At 46.4% G+C, this 13,827-nt stretch overlaps 1 protein-coding gene across 1 annotated transcript in view; it reads right to left on the minus strand.

Annotated features, from left to right (window-relative positions):
* PGR (progesterone receptor) overlaps nucleotides 1–10,652 on the minus strand; it is a 60,472-nt gene extending 49,820 nt beyond the window's left edge. Inside the window, exon 1 of the mRNA XM_060771072.2 lies at nucleotides 9,430–10,652. Coding sequence (XP_060627055.2) covers nucleotides 9,430–10,592 — 1,163 coding nt within the window. The 5' untranslated portion in view covers nucleotides 10,593–10,652. The remainder of the gene's footprint in view (nucleotides 1–9,429) is intronic.
* Nucleotides 10,653–13,827: the final 3,175 nt, after the last annotated feature.

Here is a 13,827-nt window from a genome sequence, read left to right on the forward strand (position 1 = left end):
CTAAACAAACAGTTTTAAAGTCTCGCAGTTTCCCTTCCCTGTTAGTTTTCAAATCTTTTCCTTCTCTGGTGGAGAGCTGCCATGCAGAGGGATGAGGTGGGCATGGCTAAGCACAGCTCTTCTTGAAGGTAGCTGGGGGCGTGGCCTTCAGTAAGAGCCATTCTTAGCCACGCCCACCTTGTCCCTCTGCATCGCCCTACACCGCCAGCCAGGGAAGGGAAACCACGAGATTTTAAAACTAACAGGGAAGAGAAACTGCGAGATTTTAAATCGTGGCCTTCAAGAAGGGAAACCGCGAGGCTTTGCCAAAGTTGCTTACTTGTTCTAAAAATCAAAATAACTGTGGTAGACATCCGAAAATAATTCCGAACAATGGGTTTAAATTCGGAATTACTCCTCCCACTATTCCTGCATGGCTTGAAATTGGCTCAAAATGGGATTTTTGTCCGAATTAATTACGATTTTAGAAGCTTCCGAACGAACTTACCCAAGCCTAATAGATAGCCTTTTTATACTAAAGCAAACTAGCACAGCTATTGTGCTAAAATAAAGCAGTCTCTTCACTTTTGATAATGAAACAGATTAACTAAATGAACTAGAATATTGAACTAAAATATGTTCAATAGATTCCAATCCATTAAACAAAGAGAATGTTTTTATTACTATGGTACCTCTTACTACAGCTGTTTGAATAAAACAAATTCTTTCTTGGAAACGTCTCTTCCTTCAAGAGAGATATCTTTCAGGGGTGTTCTTGAGCAAGTTACACCCTTTCAGTCTAGACTCAGAGGAAAGCTAAGGCAAATTCCTTCTGAATGAATAATAGGGTTTGCCATATGGCAGGGATGACTTTAAGGCAACAGCAATTGAACCAATTCCCCAGAAACATGGTTGTGTCCCATTCTATGGAAGTCTTCAAAAAGAAATTGGACATAAGAGGGATGTTCTGGCTAGAGATCCAAGCATTGAGAAGGAATTGGACTTCATGGCCCAGGAGGACTCTTTGCAACTCTTATGATTCTATGAACAAAAACAAACAGAATCCACATGCAGTTTTCCCACCTCAAAGACAACAGGCCAGAGAGCTGCTTGACAGACCTGCAGCTTCTTACATAACCCTTTAAAAGTATATTGCCAATTGCACAGTTTATATCGTCCTAAATTCCACTGCATTCTGATCAGACTCTGAAAGACTGCAAATGTCCTTAAATACCAGAGGTTTGGATATTGTACTCCATCAATGTTTCAGAAGTGGCCTGAAACTTATTAGAGCTCGTGCTAAAACAAAACAGTCAGTTTTAAAGAACTCACTAGATTATTTCTGCTGAAAAGGGATTCAAACACTGGTAGCAGAAGGTGAAAGGCAAGGATGTGGATCATTTCAAAAGAGAATTAAAATCTGGTAGAAGAAACAAAGCAGTGTGGAGGTGGATCATTGTGAAAAGGGTTTAAAATCTGGTAGCAGAAGAGAGGCAAGGATATGGATTGTTGGGAAAGAGATTTAAAAGCACGAAAGCAGTAAGGAGGCAGATTGTTGAGAAAGACATTTAGAATCTGGTAGCAGGAGAGAGGCAAAGATATGGATCATTGGGTAGAGATTTGAAAACCGGCAGCAGGAGAGCTGCAAGGAGTTGGCTCATTGGGAAAGGGTTTAACATTTTGTAACAGAAGGAGAAGCTAGGAGGCGGACTGTTGGGAAAGAGGTTGAAATCAGGCAGAGGGCCCTTCCACACAGCCATATAACCAGAATATCAAGGCAGATTATCCACAATATGTATTGTCGAAGGCTTTCATGGCTGGAATCACTGGGTTGTTGAAGGTTTTTCGAGCTATATGGCCATGTTCTAGAAGCATTCTCTCCTGACGTTTCACCTGCATCTACGGCAAGCATCCTCAGAGTTTTGAGGTCATAATATCCGCAATATCTTCTTTGAACTGGGTTATCTGAGTCCACATTGCCATATAATCCAGTTCAAAGCAGATAATGTGTGATTTTATACAGCTATGTGGAAGGGGCCAGAGTCCTCGTGGTAAAAAAGTGATCAATGGAGTGGAGGCAGGCAATTTTTACAGTACATAGAAGGGCTGGCAAAGAGCAGGAGACTGTTTGGAGGAAGGACTACAATGTAGTTAGCAGAAACTCACAAATACAAGTTATGAACAAGATAGGTTCTGTAGGTTTGTTCTTAAGTTGAATGTGTCTCTAAGTCAAAAAGGTATATTTTTAAGTGTAACTCCATACACACAAACACACACACAAGTTTTGGATAGCATAGTGAAGGGTTAACAATGGTGTTTGTTTTGCTGTCTGTGTCCCTGTACAGAAGATTTCACCTCACTTGCTCTTCCTGTGATAACTGGTTTTTGAAAAATTGGGCTTTTTGTGTAAACAAGCATTGGTGAGAAAGCTTCAGAGGAGTCCCTCCCCCCCCCCCCCCAATTGATAACTCTTTCAGAAGTGAATTTCTCTTCCGAGGGGTTGACTCCTCTCACTTCCTGTTGTCTCAGCCCTGTTCTTAACTATGACTCATTTGTAAATCAGATGTTTGTAATTCGGGCACTGACTGTAATCAAATCTGTAAAATGGAAACCCATAAATATGGGGGTAGGATTGTACCATAAAGAAACACTGAGTTCCCAGCAAATCATGCTTTATGAAAAGAACAAACTGCAATATGCCTTGGATTCACATTTTTCTTCACCTTCATTCCAGTTAACTAAACTAGTTTCACACAGCCTTAACCTTGGGTTAATCATGACTACAGTTAGTTGAAACAGGCCAGTTGTTTGTATCCCAAGTCATGAACTGGGTTCATTTCAAAACCTGAATCATTGCCTGTCAAGTTAAGTGCAAGTGGCAAGCTGGATTGCATCAAATATAAGAACCAAGCTTTTCCATTCCACTGAGTGCAATGGGAGAGAGGAGTAGAACCAACAACCCCAATCAAATCAATCAATGGTTTGTCATGTTGTCTATGCCATCTGCCTGATCTGGTCTCACCAGGTGAAGCCAGGACATTATTTTGCATGATTATATACTTCTATCAGTGATGTACCAACAGTATCATGAAGAACTCCCAAATAAAGTGCTGACAGGTCATGTCCACTAACTCCAGCAAAGTTTCTTTGAATTGCAACAGGTTGAGATTTGAGTTTGGAAAAGGGTTTATAATTGTATGCTGCTTTACATCATACTCCAATACCTTCCTACATCTTTACAGCTTGCTCTGCACTCATGCAACCTGTTCTCTACCAATAAGGACTACAGTACTTAATACTCTCCACAGGACTAGCATGAAGTGAATTCATAATATTGGAACATAACCCATCTCTTTGACTATATAATGTATCTCTTTCATTTTTTCTGATTGGATCGAATAACTATGCCAGAGCATCACATGTTCATTTATGGATTGAGAAATATACATTTTTGATTGAAGCTTTCTTAAGTTTTGTGCCAGACACACCTGGTATCCCTGATATGACTTCACAAGTGTATGATATCATAGTTTCTATGTATCCACAGTGGCGTGAGAGTTGTCTCACTTGTGTACATATTAAATCTCTTGTACCTTTAAGGAACCACTATCAGCTATAGCTGTTTGGATATTGGGTTGTTGTAGGTTTTTTGGGCTATATGGCCATGTTCTAGAAGCATTCTCTTCGGATGTTTCACTTGCATCTATGGCAGTGGTTCTCAACCTGGGGTCCCCAGATGTTTTTGGCCTACAACTCCCAGAAATCCTAACAGCTGGTAAACTAGCTGGGATTTCTGGGAGTTGTAGGCCAAAAACATCTGGGGACCCCAGGTTGAGAACCACTGATCTATGGCAAGCATCCTCAGAGGTTGTGATCTCACTACCTCTGAGGATGCTTGCCATAGATGCAGGTGAAACATCAGGAGAGAATGCTTCTAGAACATGGCCATATAGCCCAAAAAACCTATAACAACCCAGTGATTCCAGCCATGAAAGCCTTCGACAATATTTGAATATTAGCTGTAACATGGGACTAAGACATAAAATACAACAGTTTTAGCAGATTTGTTAAAGATATGAGATAATTACAACCTACTATGAACACAGAAAAGTAATTCTAATGATGCATTATAGCCAGTAACAGGTCTACTGAAAGCAGCACTTCTGAGGAACTTATTTCTAGAACAAGTAAACTTGGTAGAAGTGACAGCCTGGAGGGAGATACTATTGTTATAACTGTATTGGAGTGTGTGTGTTAGAAGGTCTTCATAATACATATATATGTGCATACCATGCACCAGTGGTTTAAGCCTTGGACTAGGACACTGAAGACAAGGGTTTGAATGCTTACTTGGCCATGAAAGCCCTCTGGGTGATCCTGGGTGAGTCATAACACTTACAAACTGTGATAGGTTTGCCTTAGGGTCATCGTATGTTGAAATGGACTTAAGGCACTCAGCATTGATTTCACTGATTCTAAGGCACGCCCCGTCTCCATTTTAGGGGTTCCAAACATGGAGTACACCTTGAAATTGATGGCACCTTAGATTCAGTGGTTTTGGAGCCTGTAAAACTGTGAAATGTTTACTTCAGGGGAGTGGTAGAGGGGAGGAGGAGAAGGTGGAGGAAAAAGGGCTCCAAGGTAATAATAGCTCTGGTTTTGGCATTTTAATGGCTTATCTCTTAGAGAGAGAGAGGAGGAAGAGGAGGAAGGTCCCCAACGCCTTGACCACCCCCATCATTTTGTCATCAGCCTCAGCCAGCCAGCTGTTTGCCAATCTGGCTGAACCAAGCCCCACCTCCTGCTTCCCCTGTCTTCCCAACAGCCCATAGAGCTAGAAAAAAACCTCCACATACAGTAAAGATGAATACAGTAAAGCATCCTCTGAGGATGTTTGTCATAGATGCAGGCGAAACATCAGGAGAGAATACTTCTAGAACATGTTGAAACAAAAAAGGTATTGTGCATGCAGAGGAAATTCTAAAAAATATTACAAGGCCCCCTCCCCCAATTTAAGTTTCAAAAAGGGGTGTACTTTTTATATTTGCTAGTAATTTAAGGATTGGATTAGGACTCTGTAGACCAAGGTTTGAATACTTGCTTGGCCATGAAAACCCTGGGTGATCCAGGGCAAGTCATACACTTTTTCAAAATTATTGTTTGGGCGACGATGGTAAGTTTTAAACTTAATTTTAATTGTATTTGTTGCAGTTTAACTTCATATCCACACACTAGTATTTTTTTTAATTTTTTGTATTTGTTTTGTTTTAAATTGTTATTAGATGGTGTGGTTGTTAGGTGACTTGAGTCCCTATCAGGGAAAAGGTGGGATATAAATAAAGTTTAATGTTTGGAAAGTTGTGCCTTAGCCAATGAGAAGGTCTTCTGGGATCTGATGTCCACAATACTTTGAAGGCCGGAGTTGCAGAAACACTCACTGGATGACCCTTTGGAAAGGGACAAGGCATGGAGGAAGGGGGAGGCTCCCATACAATTTTATGGTACTTTGATCTCACATTCCCACTGGATACAGCTCAAATAGGGAAAGCAGAAGGGACACAAGGGAGGGTGGGGAGAGGTTGCCTCCATACAACTTTATGATACCCTGACCATATATTCCTACCTGGTATAGCTCAAATAGGATGAGCAGAAGAGAGACGAGGCAAGGCAAGAAAGTGCAACAGGTCCTGTAGGTCAAATAGAGCAAGTAGAAGGGAAGCAAAGATGGGGGGAGGTTGTTATACAATTTTATAAGATATCCCTCTTGATATAGCTCAAATAGGGAGAATAGAAGGGACATAAGGCAGGAGGGAAAGGTTGCCATACAAGGCAAGAAGGAGTACTATACAACTTTATAGTACTCTGGCCCCACATCCCCACCTGATACAGCTCAAATGGAGAGACTAGAAGGGACACAAGGCAGGAGGGAAAGGTTGCCATACAACTTTATGGTACTCTGATCCCATATTCCCACCTGATATCTCAAATAGGAGATATCAGAAAGGAGATATCAGATAGGAGATATCAGAAAGGAGGTAAGGGGGAGAGGAGAGGTTCCCGAATAACTTGATGATACTCTGACCATATAGTCCTACTCGATATATATCAAATAGGGAAAGTAGATGGGAGGTAAGTGGGCATTGCATGCAACATTATAGTGCTCTAGTCCCATATTCCCTCTTGATATCGCTCAAATAATGAGAGTTGAAGGGAGGCAAGGGAGGGGGAAGGTTGCCATGCAACTTTATAGTACTTTGATCTCATATATCCCACCTGATATATCTCAAATAGGCTGAGTAGAAGGGAGGTAAGGGAGGGGAGAGGAGAGAGGTTCCCATACAACTTTACGACCATACCATCCTACCTGATAAAGGGGGAGAGGAGATGGTAGGGAAGGGGGTGTGGCATACAACTTTATGGTCTCTAGTCTCTAATTCATAGAATATAATCATAGAATCAGAGAGTTGGAAGAGACCTAGTGGGCCATCCCGTTCAACCTCCTGCCAAGAAGTAGAAAATTCACATTCATAGAACCCCTGACAGATGGCCATCCAGCCTCTAATTAAAAGCCTTCAAAGAAAGAGCCTCCACCACACTCCTGGGCAGATAGTTCCACTGCTGAACAGCTCTCACAGTTAGGAAGTACTTCCTCATGTTCAGGTAGAGTCTCCTCTCCTGTAGTTTGCAGCCAGAAAACAAATCTGCCCCCTCCTCCCTATGACTATCCCAAACATATTTGTACATGTGTCACTTGTTCAATGTCCAAGGATTGTGTAAAGTTTGCTAAGCAGCAATCCAGTGTGTTAGTAATTTCTAGTGCAAAAACTATATATTCTGTTGGTTGTTTTTCATAGAGCTGGATGGTGTTCCATGGGGTTTTAGTTCAACTTCCCCAGAAGAGAGCTGTCTAACACTGAAATCTACTTTCCTGTAACTTGAGACCATCTTGGTCCTATCTTCTGGGACAGCAGAGAACAAGCCTGCTCCCTCCTCTCTGTGACAGACCTTGAGGTGCTTAATGAATGTGATTAGAATCATAGAATCATACAGTTGGAAGAGACCTTGTGGGCCATCCAGTCCAACCTCCTGCCAAGAAGCACTCCAACAGATGGCCATTCAGCCTCTGTTTCAAAGCCTCCAAAGAAGGAGCCTCCACCACACTCTGGGGCAGAGAGTTCCACTGCTGAACAGCTCTCACAGTTAGGTTCTTCCTCACGTTCAGGTGGAATCTCCTTTCCTGTAGTTTGAAGCCAGAAAACAAGTCTGCCCCCTCCTCCCTATGACTTCCCCTCACATATTTATACATGGCTATCTTGTCTCCTCTCAGCCTTCTAATTCCTTCCTCTCATTTCCTCCTGATATACAGTAGTCTCGCTTATCCAACCTTCACTCATCCAACATTCTGTATTATCCAACGCAGTCTACCTCCAGCCTGGATCCACAGCTGTTTCAATACATTGTGATGTTTTGATGATAAATTCATAAATACAGTAATTGCTATATAACATAATTACTTGAGTCGCCGATTGGCTGACAAAGGCGGTATACAAATACAGTAAATAAATAAACAAACATTATAGTGTATTGAACTGCCTTTCCTGTCAATTTGTTGAAAAACATGATGTTTTGGTGCTTAATTTGTAAAATCATAACATAATTTGACGTATAATAGTCTTTTCCTTAATCCCTCCTTAATTATCTTACCCAACATTTTAGGTTATCCAACTTTTATTCATAAAATTGAATAATAGAATCAGAAAGTTGGAAGAGATCCCGTGGGCCATCCAGCTCCACTGGTTGCCGATTAGCTTCCGAGCACAATTCAAAGTGCTGGTTTTAGTCTTTAAAGCCCTAGACAGTTTTGGCCCAGACTACCTGTCCGAAAGTATCTGCAGTTATGAAATATCGTGAAGTTTAAGATCATCTGGAGAGGCCCAGCTCTCGGTCCCACCGCCATCGCAAATGTGATTGATGGGGACGAGGGAGAGGGCCTTCTCAGCAGTGGCCCCCTGTCTGTTGTACTCTCTCCCCACAGACGTCAGACTGGCCACCTCCCTCCTGTCTTTCAGACTTGGCTATGGGACCAGGCATTAAACTAGTGTTTAGCAGTAAATGGAAAGATGACCTAGGAAACCCATGACAATGTATTGGCCCAGACTCGGATTAGATTTTTAACTGGCGTGCTTAATCGTTTTTAATTGTTTTAATATTTTTTAATTGTAACTGTTGCATTTTCTATTGTTTTATGATCATAATGCATCTTACGATGCTTGTTGTGAGGCCGTGCCGGGGGGGGGGGGTGAGAAGGGGGGGTATAAGTATAGGAAATAAAATAAATAATAAAATAAACCCCCAAGAAGAAGGAAAATGGCATTCAAAGCACCCCAAAAGATAGTAATCCAGGCTCTGCTTAAAAGCCTCCAGAGAAGGAGCCTCCACCACACTCTGGGGCAGAGAGTTCCACTACTGAACACTTCTTAGAGTTAGGAAGTTCAGGTGGAATCTCCTTTCCTGTAGTTTGAAGCTATTGTTCTGTGTCCTAGTCTCCAGGGCAGCAGAAAACAAGCCTGCTCCCTCCTGCCTAGGACTTCCCCCCACACATTTACACATGGCCCTCATCATGTCTACTCTCATCCTCCTGATTCCCTCCTCTCATCCCCCCCCCCCCCCCCCCGATATAGCTCAAATAAGGAGAGTAGAAGAGATGCAAGGTGGGGAGAAGTTGCCATACCACTTTAAGATGCCCTCCTGCGATGGCTCAAGCTGATGTGAAGCAAAGCATGAAGTTGGGGGTTCAGGCCCGTAGCCAGGATTTCAATTTGGGGGGGGGGGCTGAGTTTTTTTCAGGGGGGGTTTCAGGGGGGGTGAGTTTCGGGGGGGAGCTGAGTCTGAGTGAAAGAAGGTCTACCCTAGCAAACCTTTTGTATCGTTACCCGAATATCCCCATGCATATGGGATATATTGAGTATGGTGATCAGATCATGATATGAATAAACATAACAGTTTAAATAATGCACCAGTAAGGCCTTTTCGCGAACCACTATGAGAATTTCGGGGGGGGGGGAGTGAAGCCCCTCAAGCCCCCCACCCTGGCTACATGCCTGGCCCCTGATATAGCTCAAATGAAGAGAGTAGAAGAGAGGCAAGGCGGAGAGAAGTTGCCATACAACTTTAAGATGCCCTCCTGCAATGGCTGAAGCTGATGTGAGGCAAGGCATGAAGTTGGGGGTTCCCATTCAACTTGATGGTGCTTTGACCCCCAAGTCCTACCTGATACAGCTGAAATAGGGCGAGTAGAAGGGCTGCAAGGAGGGGGGAAGTTGCCATGCAACTTTAAGATGCCCTCCTGCTATAGCTCAAATTAGGCAAGTGGGAAAAAGGCATGACAAGAAGGTGGGTGGGGAGGGGGGTCCCATCCTACTTGATGGTGCTCTGCCCCCCGAGTCCTACCTGATGCAGCTGAAATAGGGCGAGTAGAAAGGCGGCAAGGCGTCCTTGAATCCGGCCAGGTGCTGGCTGCCCGGGAAGGCGAGGGGTTGGTAGAAGGCCTGGGGCGATGAGGTGGAGAGGGAGGTGGAGGTGGAGGGGAGGCTGAGGCCGTTGTCCCGCGTGGGGAGGCAACCAGGGGCGGGGGTTTTGCAGGGCGCCGCTCCGTACGAGGCGGCCATCTCCGCCTTGTAGAGGATGCTCTCCAGCGCCGAGGAGGGGGCTTCGTGCTCGTGGGGAGAGACCCCGTTGCCTACAATGTTCTTGAGCAGAGCAGGAGGAGGTGGTGGTGGAGGAGGAGGAAGAGCCTGCCCCGGCTGCCCCGACAGCTTGGCGCTCAGGTAGGCGTTGTTTTTGCCCAGAGTTTCCTCCTTGATCTTGAACCCGGCCTGCGCGTCCCCACCGAGGAGCCCCTCTTTGACTGAATGGCCGTTGTGGTGGTACAGGTAAGGCGCCAAGTCCGAAGAGGGAGGCGAGGAGGAGGAGGAGGAAGGGGCGCCGGCGAAGGCTCCGTTGGGATAGCCCTCCCCGTCGAGCAGCTGCCGAGTCCTGGCGGCCAAATAAGCCGAGTTGAGGGGCAAAAGGCTGAAGAAGTCGTGGCCTCCGTCGGAGGCGTGAGAGAGCCGAGTGCCGGGCCCTGAGGCGGGCTTTCCCCCTTCTTCCTCCTCCTCCTCTTCTTCCTCCTCCTCTTCCTCCTCTCCGTCCGCCTCCTTCGAGGGCAAGCTGGCGTTGGCTGTGCCCTCCAAGTGCGCCTCTTCGGCGCCGAAAAAGGGCCACGTCGGGGCTGGAGGGTTCCCTTCGGGGTTGGCTTGAGGGACGACGGAGGGCGAGGAAGAGGAGGGGGGCGCAGGGGTCAGGAGGGTATCCAGGACCCGGTCCAGGGAAGGGCAACCTCCCTGGGAACCCCCTCCTTCCTCTTCATTGCCCTCCTCCTCTTCTTCCTCGTCCTCCTCCTCCACTTCTCCATCCTCGCAACTCCTGGGGTACAAGATCCCATCCAGGGATAAGTCAATGGCTTCGAAAGCCTCCCTTCGAGGGAAGGGGTCTTCAGCGGGTGGCAGGAGGGAAGAGGAGGAACAGGCAGCGATGAAATCCCTGGCGTCGCTTTTGGTCTTCACGTCTTTCATTTTTCCAAGTGAGAGAATCAGTCAATACAGTTCAGGAAAGGCGGGCAAAGCGGGTCCAAGCGTTGTTGTTCTCAATCCACATCTCGGGTTTTACTCCCTCTCCTAAAGTTTCTTTTCTCCGAGCTCCTCCTCTCCCGTCTCCTTCCTTGGAGAGCCCAGCGTTGAAGACCGAGGCTCAAGAAGCTCCCAAGGACACGCGTCTCCTCTTTCCTACTTCAGCGCTTTGCTTTGAGTGCGATTTTCCTGCTTCTTGGATGGCCCACGAGGTCTCTTCCAACTCTAGGGTTTTGCAGCGAGTCCTACAAAGCCCATCAGGAAAGTTGCCTTCAAAGTAGAGGCTCCAAGCGCTCAATGAAACGTCGCTCCTTTCAGGCAGGCGCACAGTTCTGATACAGTTCCACGCCACTCAAAATCGCAATGGTATATTTCCTTGTTGTTCTGGAAACAGCTCCAGAAAGTGGTCTCACACGCGCCACAAATGGGGAATTACGGTAAAGCGGGGCTGCCTGGGCGCTCCTTCGCCCTCTTTCTCCAATGGGAACTCGCGCAGGCTTCTCTCTCTCTCGCTCTCTCTCTCTCTCTCTCTGGCAAGAGGAGCCTGGGCTTCACTGGCTGCCTGCCTGCCTTGAACGGAGAAGCTGCCAGGAGGCTGCCAGAAGGGTCACCCCGAACCTGGCGACCTACTAAGAGGGAAAGAAGTGCTGCCAAACTGTGAGGAAGAGCAGCAGAACTCTGGCTCACATCCGAGCTCAGCCCTGACCCCTAGTGGCCGAAGCGCCACATGCTGCACTGTGCTCCGACCTGCAGAGAGAGCAGGGACTGCAGCTCTATACACCAGGCATGGGCAAATTTGGGCCCTCCGGGTGTTTTGGACTTCAACTTCCACCATTCCTCACAGCCTCAGGCCCTTCCCAGCCATTGTTCCACGTCCTAGTCTCCAGGACTACGCCTGCTCGGACCCCTGGCCTTTGACCTGTGGGGTCCCACACGGCTCTATTCTATCTCCCATGCTTTTTAACATCTACATGAAACCTCTGGGAGAGGTCATCCGGAGTTTTGGAGTTAGGTGCCATCTCTACGCAGATGACACACAACTCTACTACTCATTTCCACCTAATTCCACGGAGGCCCCTCGAGTGCTGGACGAGTGCCTGGCCGCTGTGGCTGTCTGGATGAGGAAGAACAAGCTGAAGATCAATCCCAACAAGACAGAGGTCCTCCTGGTCAATTGTAAACTGGATCGGGGTATATGGTGGCAACCTGTGCTGGACGGGGTTACACTCCCCCTGAAGTCACAGGTTCGCAGCTTGGGAGTCCTCTTGGATTCATCACTTACGCTTGAGGCTCAGGTGTCGGCGGTGTCCGGGAGGGCTTTTGCGCAACTAAGACTTGTGCGCCAGCTGTGACCATACCTTGCAAAGGTTGATCTGGCTGGGGTGGTCCATGCCTTGGTCACCTCTAGCTTGGATTACTGTAATGCGCTCTACGTGGGGCTGCCCTTGAAAATGGCTTGGAAATTCCAGCTGGTCCAACGAGTGGCAGCCAGGATGTTAACTGGCACTCCTTACAGAGAGAGGTCAACCCTCCTGTTTAAGGAGCTCCATTGGCTGCCAATTACCTACTGAACCCAATTCAAGGTGCAGGTGCTTACCTAAACGGTTTGGGACCTGCCTACCTGCATGACCACATCTCCGTTTACGAACCCACGCGCTCCCTCCGTTGATCCGGAGACGCCCTGCTTGCGATCCCACCTGCGTCGCTGGCGCGTTTGGTGGGGACGAGGGACAGGGCCTTCTCTGTGGTTGCCCCCCAACTCTAGAACACCCTCCCCAAAGACTAGCACCCACATTGGCAGTCTTTAGGAAGAACTTGAAGACCTGGCTATTCCGATGTGCCTTTCCAGAGTAGGATAACCCCCAGCTCTAAGTTCCAAAACTTTATTAGAGTTTAAGACTCTCTGCACATTGCACTTGCTCAGAAATCCAATGTACCACCAGCCACACCCAGCACTTTTAACCTCTACCCATCACTGGCCCGGCCCTGGTTTTATTGTGTAATGGTGTAATGTTTGTTACTGCTTATGCTTTAATTTTTAATTTGCTTTGAATTGTATTGTTATTGTTTTGTTTTTGTTGTGTTGAGGCCTTGGCCTTTGTAAGCCGCATCGAATCCCTTGGGAGATGCTAGCAGGGTACAAATAAAGTTTAATTATTTAATTAATTAATAATACTCCCTCCTCCCTGTGGCTTCCTCTCACATATTTATACATGGCTATCATATCTCCTCTCAGCCTTCTCTTCTTCAGGAGCTGGGCATGTTTAGCCTGAAGAAGAGAAGGCTGAGAAGAGATATGATAGCCATGTATAATATGTGAGAGGAAGCCACAGGGAGGAGGGAGCAAGCTTGTTTTCTGCTGCCCTGGAGACTAGGACGTGAAACAATGGCTTCGAACTACAAGAAAGGAAATTCCATCTGAACATGAAGAAGAACTTCCTGACTGTGAAAGCCATTCAGCAGTGGAACTCTCTGCCCCGGAGTGTGGAGGAGGCTCCTTCTTTGGAAGCTTTTAAACAGAGGCTGGATGGCCATCTGTCAGGGGTGATTTGAATGCAATATTCCTGCTTCTTGGCAGGGGGTTGGACTGGATGGCCCATGAGGTCTCTTCCAACTCTATGATTCTATGATTCTATGATTCCTTATCCCAGTCAGCTGCTTATGGGTTGACACCTTGGTGACCCGGTGCTGCCTGGGTATTTGAGAAAGGCATTGTTTGTCTGTGCTCCAAGTTTAGTCTAGATCCAATGTTGGCTGGTGAAGTGGGTGCAGGTGAAGTATAGCTCCATGGTCCATCCTCCTCCAAACTGCACCAAAATGTAGAATGAGTCATGGGGCTCAGGGTGCCAACTTAGGTCTTGATCAGTCAGGTGTGGGTCACAATGGTCTTAGAAAGTGAGTGATGCTTCTGCAAGTCCCATCATCCATGGTCCGTTGGCCCACAAACCCCACCCAGATGTAGAGTGGGTCATGAGGGCTCTCTCTGAGGCAAGTTTGGTCATTATTGGTAATTGGATTAGTGTTGCTGTGGTCTCATAAAGTGAGTGAAGGTACTACAAGTCCCATCATACATGGTCCATCCTCCTCCAAACAGCACCAGGATCTAAAGTGGGTCATGGGGGCTTTAATATTTAATGTTTATTTTACTTAAGTGATATTTGTCTTGACTGTTCTAATGTAG

The sequence above is a fragment of the Anolis sagrei genome, chromosome 3 (assembly GCF_037176765.1).
Source record: "Anolis sagrei isolate rAnoSag1 chromosome 3, rAnoSag1.mat, whole genome shotgun sequence".
In the NCBI taxonomy this organism is placed as follows: domain Eukaryota; kingdom Metazoa; phylum Chordata; class Lepidosauria; order Squamata; family Dactyloidae; genus Anolis; species Anolis sagrei.